The sequence below is a fragment of the Pholcus phalangioides genome, unplaced genomic scaffold, assembly GCF_987345545.1.
Source record: "Pholcus phalangioides strain wild (caught in Gottingen) unplaced genomic scaffold, Ppha-v1.0 ptg000003l_1, whole genome shotgun sequence".
In the NCBI taxonomy this organism is placed as follows: Eukaryota; Metazoa; Arthropoda; class Arachnida; order Araneae; family Pholcidae; genus Pholcus; species Pholcus phalangioides.
Genome location: NW_028301596.1, coordinates 28,531,156 through 28,545,545, shown reverse-complemented (window position 1 = coordinate 28,545,545; position 14,390 = coordinate 28,531,156). Strand labels below are relative to the sequence as shown.

General features: G+C 33.7%; 1 protein-coding gene across 4 annotated transcripts in view; it reads right to left on the bottom strand.

The window, feature by feature from the left end:
- The window catches only part of LOC149088357 (sorting nexin-13-like), a 360,452-nt gene that overhangs the window by 159,958 nt on the left and 186,104 nt on the right, over window positions 1-14,390 (bottom strand). For all 4 annotated transcript variants that reach the window (XM_089247374.1, XM_089247371.1, XM_089247378.1 and 1 more), the window contains one exon: window positions 1,405-1,520. In XM_089247374.1, the coding sequence (XP_089103500.1) occupies window positions 1,405-1,520 (116 nt within the window). The remainder of the gene's footprint in view (window positions 1-1,404; window positions 1,521-14,390) is intronic.

Below are 14,390 nucleotides of genomic sequence, written 5' to 3'. Positions count from 1 at the left end.
ACTACGTGGTAGTCACCATTTCGCATCGCGAAAATCACAGGTGTGTACACAGAATCAGCTTTTGGAGGGGTACAAGGATTTAATTCTTCACAGATAGTAGAAAAGAAATTATTTTATTCCAATATTTTAATTCTCTACAAAAATATTTCAAATTTTTTATCTCTGGGGGGGGGGGGGGAAGAAGAGGCCCTTTATAACCACTCCCCCAAATTTTGCTTTTGGTGAAAATCCAGGTTTGGAACTTTTGATTGCGCAATGGTAATCGCTTAAAAATGTGATTTCCTAAAGATTTCGAATTTTGAGTCAGCTATTCCTTTGCCACAGCGATCACACAGACCTACAACACAAATATGCATACATTAAATTTCAAATGCACAAGTTACCAGTTTGGAGGATCGATGCAGGGCCACAACTGGGGGGGGGGGGGATAGGCGGATCTAGTGTACTGGGCTCTGGACTAGAGGGAGAACCAAATTCATCCTTTATAACTGCTTCTGCTATATTACATGGTTGTGCCAAAATGTGTACTTGCCCCGTTTGAGAAAGTTGCGGCTCTAGATAGATGACACCAACTACTGAACACAAAACACGCCAAATGCTGAGCACACACACACACATAAGCACACTGTTAAGTTTTCTAACACAAATCTCACATAGCTCCCATATTCAGGTGTTAAAATATGTGGCAGTTAAATGGCAATAGATCAGAATGGTGGACCATCAGAGAGGGAAAATAAAATCATTTTACCAGGATAACCAAAGTCATATAACCAAAATAGGGGATCAGAAGATAAGTGTGAGAGAGAGCGAGAGCGAGAGAATCTTATTTGCTTTAAATTTGATCATAAGATTTTTTCGAATAACCTGGGTCCCGGGATCCAGGTAAATTAGAGTACAGTGGCATCTCTGAATGTTTTCATACAGGAGCCTAAACCAGGGGTTCTTGACCTTTCCCAGCCATGACCCAAACTCATGAACAAGAACAGCTTCGCAACCAATGAAAAATTCTCTATCAAAATTAGTGAAACCAGTGACGCATTAAGCTCACTTATAATAGAACTGTAAATGAATGTGTGTGACTCATCCAAGAAGTCTGTGAATCAAGTTTGGGTGGTGACCCATAACTCAAGAATCTCTAGCTGTAAGTGGGGATTTGTACATCTCGCAAGTCCCTGCAAATCAAGCTTGTGTTATGACCCATAGCTCAAAAACCTTGCTGTAAGTGGGTTTGTTTGAAACTTCTTGGAAGCCCCTGTGAATCAAGTTTGGTCTGGAACCCATAGCTCATGAGCCCCTGGTTGTTCTGGTGGTGGATTTGAACGACCCATCTCAGTAGCTCCTGCAACCAAAGTTTGGAGAGCCCTTAGCCTAAACAAACACAAAAGCAAATCAAATTCTACTTACTGTGGGCATTCCAGTAGAATCTGTATCTACTGTTCCTTCATTCAGTCTTTTTAATCTGGCTTCAGTAACTCTACGAACATAAAAAAGGCTGCTTAATTGCTGCTTGATGTCTGCATCTAAGGGAAATATGGAACAGACACAGCGTAAAGAGGTTTGAATATAAAAAAAATATGAACATGTAATTCGAATTATGAAAGAATGACAGATTTATTCAGGATGATTGGATGGATAGCCAGTTCTTAAAGAGTGAGATAATCTATAGGCACCGGAACATAGAAGCTGAGGTCAGACATGCCAACTTTAAGAATCGAGAAATCCGGAGATTCTCCCGAAGGGGGTACCCCCCCCCCCCCCCCAGCACTCATAGACTCAATCAAAAAAATTACACACAAAAAAAAAATTAAATTGCTTTTCAATCAATTGAGAAAAAGTTCCACCCCCCCCCCACAAGACAGGTTTTGCATTGCCCCCCCGAGCAGAATATAATTCCATGTCAGTCTTTCCATGCAGAATAGAGAAATCACATCAACATGTACTGTTCATAAAACATAAGTGTTTCTTTTCGTGGATGCTACCAGTGATAAATAATCTTGGGTATATGAACTCTTAAAAGCTTTATATTTAACTTTATATAGCTTAATGTTTTTTTTGTTTTTTTTTAGATATATTTAATACAAAGCTGCAGATGAAAAAACTTGTGTTTACCGCAGGCTGTTAATGGAATACAATAACTATTATACAGGAATTTCGGCAACCAAGGTCATGCCTATGATAAATGATTGCCGATAAACGCTACGTAAACAAAGTCACGCCTTTGCCAGTTGCTTAAATACAGTCACCAAGACTTTTGTACAGTTGCTAGATGGGAATGACCATGACTGTCCTCTATGGATGTTTTCCCCTAACGATGACAGCAGTCATTGACGTCACAACTACGTAAAAGCTTGAGTAAAATCCAATTTTCTGCAAAAATCCGGGGAAATTTTAACAAATCCGGAGAGCGGGAGGAAGGATGAAAAATCTGGAGTCACCCGCCTAAATCCGGAGAGTTGGCAGGTCTGTGAGGTAATTTCAGCCCCTCCAATAAATTTTGTGAAGGGGGATGAGCCCCCCTCCTCCCCAATAATTAATGAATACACAATGCAATGCAACCCTCCCTCTCCTGCACATGGGCTTGAGTTCATATATACTGAACAACTGGCAACGATTTCACGTCTGCACCTATGTAATAACGTTTTATATTCAGGAGTATCTGTTTCATATTGTGGAGCAATGTTTCATAGTCTCTGTTCCTCTCAACTTGCGAACAAAAATGATAGCAGAAAAATATTTCTCTAATCAGTTTGTACATTCGCTTCACATTTTTTAAATCTGCAGTGTATTTTATTTTAATTTTCAACAAAAATAAAGCCAAGTGTATTAAACAATGGAAGCTTCACAAATATATTTGAAACAATAAATGCAAACAATCATGGCTATACAGCGAAACCTCCTATAACACAGTCACCTTTGAACAATGGTACCTTTTAATACAATGGGACACATTCCATTGGGGTTAACTTCTAAAAAGGATTTCTAACAACAGTGACATACGGAATGCATACCATTTTTGAGTGGGACCCAGGGCTCCCACTCAAAAATTAGAAAAAGTAAAACCAGGTAGGGGCCCCTCAGAAAACATAATCACAGCACAATAACAAAAAAACCAAATATCACAAAATAATTTATTTTCTTATTTAAAAAAATTTTAAAAATAATTTTTTTTTTTTTTTCATTTCAGTATCCTATAAGATTGACTTGAGCCAAAGCAAAATGACAGAAATGACTTGGTAAGAAAAAACAATTTTGGGCCAAAACAGTGTACTAACAACCACAGATAATTATTTTCCGTCTCTCCCCACACTTATTACATTCGTCTTTTTTTCACGGAATCTTCCAAAGTTCAGTATGTCAACTCTTTTTCTTGATGCACAGCAAACTACGATTATTCAAGAATGATGCTCCTTTAAGACCACTTCTAAAAGCACAGTAAATTACACAGACCAATTTAAATAAGTCAAGGTGAATCAGATGGTTTCACTGCGCTGTACATCCTTTTTTAAAGGAATTTTTTTACATTTTGTAATTCAACGTCATCATTTTAGGCAAATGAAGCCCTTTCATTTCTAGCTTTTTTGCAGGGATGTGTAAACATTGTTTATGCTTCTGCATGTCCAGGATTGAAGAAGACAATTGAACGCCATTAGGCAGCACAGAATCACAAAGCATAGAACAGGCCTATGTATCCATATCGAACTGCTTTGTTATGCAAACTGTTGTTTCAACTATACACAAAAAGTGCACCATAATTTTGAATGGTGAATGTCTAGTTATTATGCAATGAATACCATAATTTCACACAAATATGGTCTAATATAACACAATTTTCTAGATTTATCATTATAACTTCTGTATTCAAGCTCAACAATTTTTTTTCTTTTTTTTTTTGCTGATATTGCCTGTGAAAAGATCAAGCATTAATATTAAACACTTTTTTTTATTCCTTATGTAGCTCAAATATGGATTTTTAAAAAAATAAATTTTGGACCACAGTTGTGATATGGAGTCCCAACTATAGTCTATCAAATATTTTGTGTTATAAATCACTCACGAACCATAGTTAAGAAAATAACACAAATTTGCAGAAGACAGGCAAATTACGTATTCATTTTAATGCTACCACTTGCTCTTACAAAAAAAAAAAAAAAAAAATCAATTGGAATCGAAACATGTCCAGAAGTTTAGTTTCATGACGTAAAGACTAACTATGAAGGGGTTTTTCGAAATTCGACTGCTACGGGAAGTCATAAAGGGGATTCAATGGGGAAGGTTGGTCATATGAAGAAATCACGCTAAGCCGAAGATGCTGAAGCAGGGTTATAGTGATTTAAATCAACTACAATAAAAAATCATTGATTTAAATCAATTTTTTTCAGATATGAGAAATTATCTGTTGTAATTGAATAAAATTATTTATGCTGCTTTAAAGTGATTTAAATTTTTATTAAATTATTTTAAAAGTATCAATTAATTTAAATATATTTTCAAACATCTTTATAATATCTTATATATAAATGTGAAAGTATGTATGTATGTATGTATGCTCTTTATACAAATCTACAGTTTTAGGCCGATCGTCGCCAGATTTGGCATATATACCAAACAGGTCCGGGATTGAACCGTAGGCTACTTTAAAAGTTCGTCAGAGCTGGGCAAATGCCCGAAATGGGCAAAAAACTGTCGGGCAACAATGGTTTTGGGGCCTCAACAATCACTTTCGGAACGTTTACTTTGGTTACCGTGGTTTCCAACAATGCGTTTCAGACGGGAATATATGCCTTTACAATGGTTTGTCACACCTTTAATTCTGTTATTATAACAGTTTATTCCTTTATAACGGTTTGTCACTTTTCCAATCCTCCCAGTGATTGGAGAAAACCAGGAAAGCGCCGGGTATTTCTGCTAGCCTATATACAGGGTGTCCTGTAAGTGCTAATGCAGCCTTTATCTCATCAACTGCCCATCGTAGAGGTATATTTTCAATTTAAAAAATGCGTAAAAGGCATTTGAATAATATTCGCTGCACAAGGTGGACGTATGACGTCGCTGACAAAACGGGGAATAAAAATGTTCAACGTCAACTGATGAACTCAATGCTTGCCTCAAATCATCAATACTCTGGCACGAAGTTAAAAAAATTATCATTATCCACCAACATGCGAGTTCAACTGCAAAATGACTCATCACTGCTATCATTTTCACATCAGTTGACCAACCAGTAGACCCAAGCACTGGACCGATTACGTTCCCAGATGGATTTTGCCAGTTGTTAAACTCAGTTCAAGAACTTGCAGACAAAGTCTTCCCAAACATTCAACAAAATGACCAAAACCATGAGTGGCTTTCTGAGAGCGATTCTGGCACCGAAACATCACAGTGTGAACAAGATCAACGAAAAAATCCTTAAAATTATTCCAAGAGACTCCACATCTTACAAATCGGTTGACTCTGTCACAGACATTTAGTTCTGTATCCTGCAGAATTTCTGAACTCCTTTGGATATTCCGGGTGTGCCACCACACAATTTGACCCTCAAAGTCGGAGCACCTATAATGCTTTTAAGAAATTTGGAGACATCGAGACTCTGCAATGGCAACAGACTCTGCGTGAAGAAATTGCATCATTGAAGCAACGATTCTAACTGGATGTGAAAAAAGAAGAAGTCTTCATTCCACGTATCCCAATTATCACCGAAGAAATGCCATTCGCTTCGAAGCGATTACAGTTCCCGGTTCGTTTAGCTTTTGCCATGACAATCAACAAAGCGCAAGGCCAGTCGTTAGCAGTGGCAGGTATCAACCTACTTGAGCCCTGTTTTTCACACGGACATCTTTTCGTCGCCTGTTCGCGTGTTGGTAATCCCAAAAATTTGTAAATCTACACACCAGATGGGAAAACAAAAAAATATTGTGTACCCACAAGCGATTGCCTGAAGATTTTAATTAAAATATTTAAAGTAATTTTTTAAAGGTAATTTTTTCTTACTTGATGCAGAATTTTTTTTGATTAAGAAATAATTAATAAGTTATATATATATATATATACATATAAATCTTTTACGGGGCGAGCAACGTCGCCGGGTATCAGCTAGTTATAATATATATATTAATATGTATATCAAATATCAGAGATACCATAGTCATACCAATTTAGCTGATAAATGGTTACCCAAGATTTACAATGATGAAGTTCGAGGATGTAAAGTTGACATAGAAAATCAAAAATTGCATGGAGATGGATGGATATACATAATGAATAAATTCTGTGTTATCAAACGGTGTGGTAAAGCCATCCATTGACACATCCGGCTTATCACATGCTGGAAAGTATTTAGCAAATGTGGTTTTTAGTACAGTGAAGTCAACAGAAGAAAAATTCAAATGTAGCATATCAAGTTTTGTTACTGCAAATATGGTTTCCTCCAGAAAGACTCTGGATGGAAAGCTTGGCTTTTTGGGACTTACATATTGGTACAGTGCCCACATTTTAAACTTGTTAGCCGAAGATTTTGTTAAAACTGATGTAACAAAGTATGTTACAGTATAAATATACTGTAACATACTTTGTTACATCAGTTTTAACCAAATAATCAGTTTTAACCAAATAATCAGTTTTAACCAAATAATCAGTTTTAACCAAATAATCAGTTTTAACCAAATAATCAGTTTTAACCAAATAATCAGTTTTAACCAAATCCTTCAGCAATCATCTCAAAAGCATGTTATTATGTGTAAGGTGGAAGTGCATTGGTCTTCCTACAGAGGTATGATGGAATATTTATTGTGATTCTCCTGAATATTATGTTAAAAATTTGTCAGTTGTTACCAAAGTTTGTGAAGACCACAGATCTCAGTAACATCTCTAGTGAAATCTTAAATATTGATTCAAAAAGAAATGTCAAGGACATAATTGCAATTCTGAAACTAATAGCCAAAATTAACGATTTTGTGCAAAGGAACACACACACACACACAACTGCTCCATAGCTGAATGTGTATTGGCATGGAAAAAGCTGCAATTGAAAATAAAAGACACTTCAACATTAAACAATAAAAAGATTTTGTCATCAGAGTATAAAAATATATATGAACAATCATTAACAGATGCACATTTTGCTGCATTTATTCTAAGCTTATCCGTATTAACTTCTAATAGGGAACTAATGCCACAAAAGAAGAGAGAAATAAAGGTCTTGAATTTATCAAACAAAAATGTGGCTCTGATTTCTTGTATTACATTAAATGTAATGTAAGAAACTATGTATTTTAATATTCAAACTTTAATGGCCTTGGGAAACATTTGGGTTAACATTTGGGAAAGTTAAAACCATTTTTCATGATAATTTTTTTTCACCCAAGGTTGTTGATACAATGTCTGATTTTGAGTGGTGGAATAGTTTTTATAGTGTTTTGGGTAAAGATACAATTACAGAGAGGGATATGTAATTTGTAAACATGCTAACTACAGCCAAATCATTGATGCCTGTGTTGAAAGGATTTTTCCAAGGTGCAGTTCATTACAAACATCGAAACAGATTAAGAGTAGACAAAGCATTCAAACTAGAGTTCTAATGAAACAAATGAACAATTATTTACAAAGGGTAAAATTATTTAATACTTGATGTAAGATATCTATTCAAGAAGTGTTTTTTTTTTCCTTTTCTTAATAAAATGTTCTGAAATATTTCACAAGTATATGATTCTTTATCTTTAGTTTGCAAATATTTTTTAAATAGTCATTGTTTTTGTAAGTTTAAATTTCTTTAATTTTATTTTCTTTTAAGAAACCATAGATTAATGACTAGTGTGTTAGTAATATATATACAGTAAAACCTTGATAAGTCGTCACCTCAAGTTATCAAAAAATTATGACGGCTTAAGTGGAGAGCCATCAGTTTCAATGTGCGATGTTGTGAAAATCGTATAAATATAAAGTAATATGAAATTTATTAAAGTATGAATCAAAATAACAATATTAATAAAATTTATAGATCGCGAAAGAATAAATAATAGCAATTTTTTACCTTTTTTTATCTCTAATTAGTTAAATCATTGTGGTAAAATATACAGTACACTTTGACTTATACTAGTAATTTTTAATTTAGACTAACAGAGAAACTGTTAGTCTAAAGCTATAAGTAGCTTTTCATAATAGAACTCTCTATTGCACATTAATTTTACATATACATCAAAAAAATTCAATTTTAGTATTTTAATTCTTCATCAGTAGTTTATGATGCAACTACAAAGTAATCTCAAACACTTATGACTCTGTGGAGGGGCCCTGGGCAGGGAAAAATAAACAGCAGACTTCAACTTGGGAAAGAATGTCTAATTTTTTTCAACAAAGATATTGTTTAAATTTCAAGCCCTAAATTAGTAGAGTTCACGATTTCTATGATTATTATCCGTGCCCGTTGCACTTTAACTTGATTAATTCGATTTTTGATTTCCTTGCACTATGTGTAATCTTTGACGTACAATAAATTTTGGTTTTGCCGGAGATGCTCTGGGGGTAGAAGTGCTTACGCTGCTTCTTGCTACAGAGCCTGGGTGTCTAGCAGTTTCTCCAATAGAGCCCATGCAGAAATGAGATCCAGCTCGAACAGTCCCCAACGTTTCAAAAACCTTAGTTGGCAAATGAACTTCCCCAGCGTAACTTTCGTTACTTAAAATGTTCCGTTTGGGTATATAGGATTTTCTGTTGACTTTTAAGCATATGGCAATGCTGTTTACAAGCTCATTTTTTTTAATGGGACCCATAAAAATAGTCTGTTCCACTTTCTCAAATTTTTTCATAGTGACGAGTTAACCAAAATTAGAGACGAATAAACTAGGGTTTAATAACATTGTTGTCTATGAGAGGTGGAAGGGCCTGAAGAAAAATTACGACTTAACCGGAGTGATGACTTATTAGGGTGACGACTTAATGAGGTTTTACTGTATATTATATAGTTTGTTTAAAAAAAATCAGTAAAATAAAAAAAAATTGTGATTTAAATTTAAAAAAATCTGATTTAAATTAAAAAAAATCCGATTTAAATCAAATAAATCGATTTTTTCAAAAAATAAAAATAAACTCTGCACTGATGCTATAAATATGAAATTTGGTCAGTATTCTTGTATTGTAATGTAGAGACTCACTGAGAAGTGATTTTTAAAAATTCAACACTGTAATGGGAAGAGGGGGCTCAAGGTTGTATGGAGCAATCATCACACAGCCAAAATTGCTGAAGACATAAATATGAAATTTAGTCAGTATTGAATTTTATAATGTAGATACTCACTAAGATGGGGTTTCTGAAAATTCATCCAACAAGGGGGTCAAGACAATACCTTCTAGAGCAGAAGGCCTGACCCCGAGATTCGTGACGTCATCGAATTCCGTCCTAGAATCGTCTTCCCTGTAAGATCGTTTTCCAGCAGCACCACACACTGTAACGCCGTTATATATACAAATATTTTTTTTTGACCCACCCCGCTGTAATATATATTTTTTTCTTATTAAAAAAAAGGTTGAATTACCTTAGAATTTAGCACTCGAATGGACGAGTTTATACTCATAATTCAACATTATTTTCTAGTATCAATTAGAGCCAGAGTTTTTACGAAAACTTTGAAGAAATTACCATTTGACATCAAAATTTCCCCAAGAGAATTTTTCGGAATTTCATTTCTGTTGATTTTAACCAAAAAAATATCCATTGAATACCAAAATTTAAGTATATATAAAATATCCTTTATTTTTCATTAAGATAGACATATGTAATATTCACTATATATTTTATTTAAAAAATATATACAGTATATACAAACTTTTCACGTAATGTGTATTTTATTGAAAGGAAGAAAAAAGAACGAATGAACAAATATGCTTTGCTCCTTCCAGAAAATTTCAATGGAAACTATGGATTAGATATAGATTGCATGATTCTCATTCGTACAAAAATTCATAACATTCAAGTAGTAAAAATCCATTTCAAAAATAGTTTTTTTCTTCAATGTCACCAGTTCCTTCTTTGCATAAAATTGTTTTATTATTTATAACTTCTCTTAAAAATTCATTTTTATTCGAAGATTCTTTAGAAATAAGCCAGAAAAAAAACAAACCAAGAATACGTAGATTAATTTTGAGGTTTGTTATGAAGCAAAGTGTGATCTATGTTCAAGATTATAAATATCATCAGGTTCATATTTTATTTAGGCTGGGGAGCAAAAATTCTATCCAATGTTTTTCCCTACACACATGGAATTACACAAGAAATAAAACTTGCTAGAATTGAAAAACAATCTTTAATTGAACATTTGCATTAAACATGAATTCAACATCATTTTTCAGTTTCTCAGTCACAACGTCATTATATAGAACATAACTAACAACTACAGGAGTTGGACACGACAAACCCCTTTAACCAAATTTTGTATGATTATGAAACTTCCATCTTCACACATAAACACATTTCTTTTTCAGTACTTAGATACTCTTTCCACTCTGAGCATTTAAGTTTTTTCATGAAAGCATGTGAGCAACACATATATATTCAGAACTTGATGCCAATTTTCTGTGAACGACTAAAATCATAACCACCATCATTTATGTATAACTTTTTTTTAAGAAAAAAAGGGAGGTGTAAAATGTACCAGTAATAAGACACTTATTTCAAAGATTTAAAAATAAAAAATGAATTTAAGGTGAATTTGAAATTTTGAGCTGATAATGATGGATAAATGTTTGACTGATATTGAAAAGTAATTGAGTAAATATTATTTCAAGTTTGGGAGCTAACTAATTAAATGTTAAATGGCCCATTACTTATACATTTACCGAACTTGATCAAAACACTCAAGTTTCCTCTTTGCACATTTTTCATTCCTAATTTCCCCTTTTTTCTTTGTCACCAAATCATTTTTATTCATACACATATTTTTGAGTAAAATATTAGATGAAATCCATAAAATTTTTTGAGCAATATCAGCTTCCCTGTGACCACTACAACATTCATATACATTTCCTAAAATTTCAAACTCTTCCAAGGTGGTAAAAGCTGTGTTTACAAGAACTTCTCTATGCTTACTCTGATTATTATATATCATTTATTACTATATGTGATATGATAATTACTATGATTATCTGATTACTGTGATTACTTTGATAAATTCAGCAGTATCAGTAAAATGAGGGATATTTCTGTCTGGACCCAATATATTTAAAGCCTCGCAAACAAACTAATTGAAGACTGAGTACAAGTTTGATGTTTCGTCTCTCTAAATTAAAAGGTCAGAGATTTTCATGTTAGCCCTCTTGCATATGAGACAACATTTGCAGAGTCTGTCATACAGTTGTTTCAATGATGCAAAAGATGCTGTACAAAAATTGTCAACTGAAACATCAAAGTTCAGGTAAAAATAGCACTTGCCATCATTTCTTTGATTCAACCAGTTATTTCTGATATTTTTTAACAAATACACACTATAACAAAAAATAGTGGTCTCGATGGACACTGAGGCTGGGGATACATATATAAATTCTTATGTGGCTTTGTGAACAAGCTCATTGCTTTTCTATTGATAGCATTGTTATCAGTGACAACCCCAATAACTGTGAAACCAATATTTTCTAAACCTAAAATAACTTAGGATAACATTACGTAACAATACATGATTTATCTTGAACACAGGTAAAATATGCACAACTTCTTTAAAAGGGGACATTAGGCTGGAAACTATAAACACAAAAGCACTCTTCGCAGCTTCTTCTGTGTTGAAGGCCATGCCAACAACAGAACCTCCCTTATATTCAAAATAAGGTTTTATGTAAATTTCGTCAACAAGAAAAATAACTTTATCTGCATCAGAAATATATTTTGCTCTGGCTTTTATGTACATCAAGAAATTTTGACTCACCTCCTCGGTTGGTGAAACTAGTAGTCGCTGACTAATTTTCCTCAAAGTTGATGGATGAGGCAGTATTATTTTATTGCTAGATCTTATAAATTTGTGCACTTGTGGCGAAATTGAATGTAACAGAGTAGCAAATATATGATGTCATTAGAGTATTTCAAGTTGTTTTTTGCACAACGACCAATCTTAATTTGTTCCTCTATAAAATTTATCAGTAATTCATTTTCACCAGTCTTCAAAGAAGACAGACACATCATTGAAGAAATCTATTTTAGAGGAATTTTTTCCTCACACATAGGATTCATACTTTTAAGTGTGTCTAATATATCAATTAAGTCATTGAAATTTGTGAACTTATATGGGAGGGTAAATTTTGAAATTCTTTTCAATGCAATACTTTTTAGATAAACAGAAACATTAAGATTACTTACAACCACTGAATGCGAAATCTGTGGATATGGTTGTATATCCAAATGATAAACACAAAATTTTTCACTGATTCGACACTTCATAAAAATTGTCAAGACCAAATGTTTCAACACATCACTGTAGATCTTCCATACTGCTGATTTGTTGCTGTTGAGAAAATGTTGCTGCATCAGTCACACTTTCCTCAAGGGCCGTTTTTAAGCGTTCATTCTTTCAGTGTTTTTTGTAGTTTGGAGATAACCTTCGTTTAATTGGAAGTGTCATAGAAGTTGAGGGATATCCTTCAAAGAAGCATGGCACAGCGTTCTTTCTTCTCTTAATTTTCAACAGAGCTGCTAAAGTCTTACCACTTTTATCATCAAAAGCCGAAGATTTTGTTACCAAATCCGTGGCCAGAAAATGCAGTTCACATACCTAGACATAAAATAAGCATAATCAGACTGATGGCTATTGGTAATAACATGAAATTAATTTAGTCTCTGACTATTACTTGTTCTCCATAAGAGATGGGACAAATAATCTGCTGCTAAATTATATATAATATACTATTATTATAACTAGTTAAATACTAGTTCATAAATTATATGGTGCATTACTAGTTAGGAGTAAATAATGATTTACATTTCCTTGATTGGATATGAAATTGTAATTAATTAAAAACAAAAATCATTTGGTAATATTAATGTACTATGATGTATCATTGTCAAATTTTGTCAGTATCATGGCAATATCTCCCAATTACCAGTTTTTCAATATCTATTGAAATAAAAAAATTAATTATTAATTAAGTTATAATACTTAAAATTATAAATATTAATTAATAAATACTTAAAATTCAATATTTAAAATTACCAATAATTTCATTTCTTAATTAAAAACACTAATTTCATTTACAATTGTGATGAATTTTAAGGGAATTAATATTCGGCCACGAAATATTTGATATCTGGCCAAAACATTATCTGAATATTTGGTACTCGGTTATTCCGCCGAATCACTATTTGTCCCATTTCTTCTTAATATCGGAGTTGATTTTTTTGCATTCCGTTGTATTTTTCTTTAATTTTTCTTAAAGAATAAAACAATATAATGTTTACGAAATGAGCACTTACACTACTGCGATCATTCAGTACGAAGTCCTTTCTTTGGATGGAATTCAACCACTTCTTCTTCAGATCTTCACATTTCGGAAAATGAAATACAGATACTTTTGGGTCAGACATATTTCTATAAAAAAATATCTAATCGACGACCACGTGCCTTCGTTAATGGCGATTTCTTGGGAGAAGCAGAGCGTGGATCGGGGGAGAATACCGAGAAGAAGAAATTCTCTTTCTCGTTTAAGCCGGAGTGTGGTGACGTCACAGCATAGAAAATATCGTGGGCGAAGGCCTTCTACTCTAGAAGGTATTGGTCAAGAGGGGTTCGAATGTTATATCATGAGTGAGTAATTTTCAGATTACCAAATCAACACGAGTGAAGCCCCGGGTAACAGCTAGTGGTCCGTAAAAATCGTTGAGAGCAAAGTCCAATTTTCTATTATTTGCCCTATAAATATTTTTATACACATGCAACTGTAAAAATGTTTATTAAAGATTTGTAAATACTAAATTACCTGCATCAATAGCACAGAACAGCCTGTTGTAGTAACCTGTAGCCGAGAAAGTTTGCAGCTGACAAGATATCGTGAAAAACATAACCCCAACTAACAGCTGATTTGCAGGGAAAATATCAGACAGAGGACGATCGAACCACATCTACATGTTGTATTATCTATACCAGCGGTTCTCAACTTTTTGACTCGCGGAGCCCTTTTCAGTATATAATTTCTATGGCGGAGCCCTGTTTGACTCGAGGAGCCCTTTTTCGTACATAATTTTTTATGGCAGAGCCTTGTAGGCCTCTCTTATATACTTATATATCAAATTTACTGATTCATTTTATTTTCCTCGAGTCGCCGCAGAGCCCCTGGGAGTTGTACATGGAGCCCTTGGAGCACTGCAGAGCACCGGTTGGGAACCGCTGATCTATACTATTTGTTTTAGTATTTAAATAGTC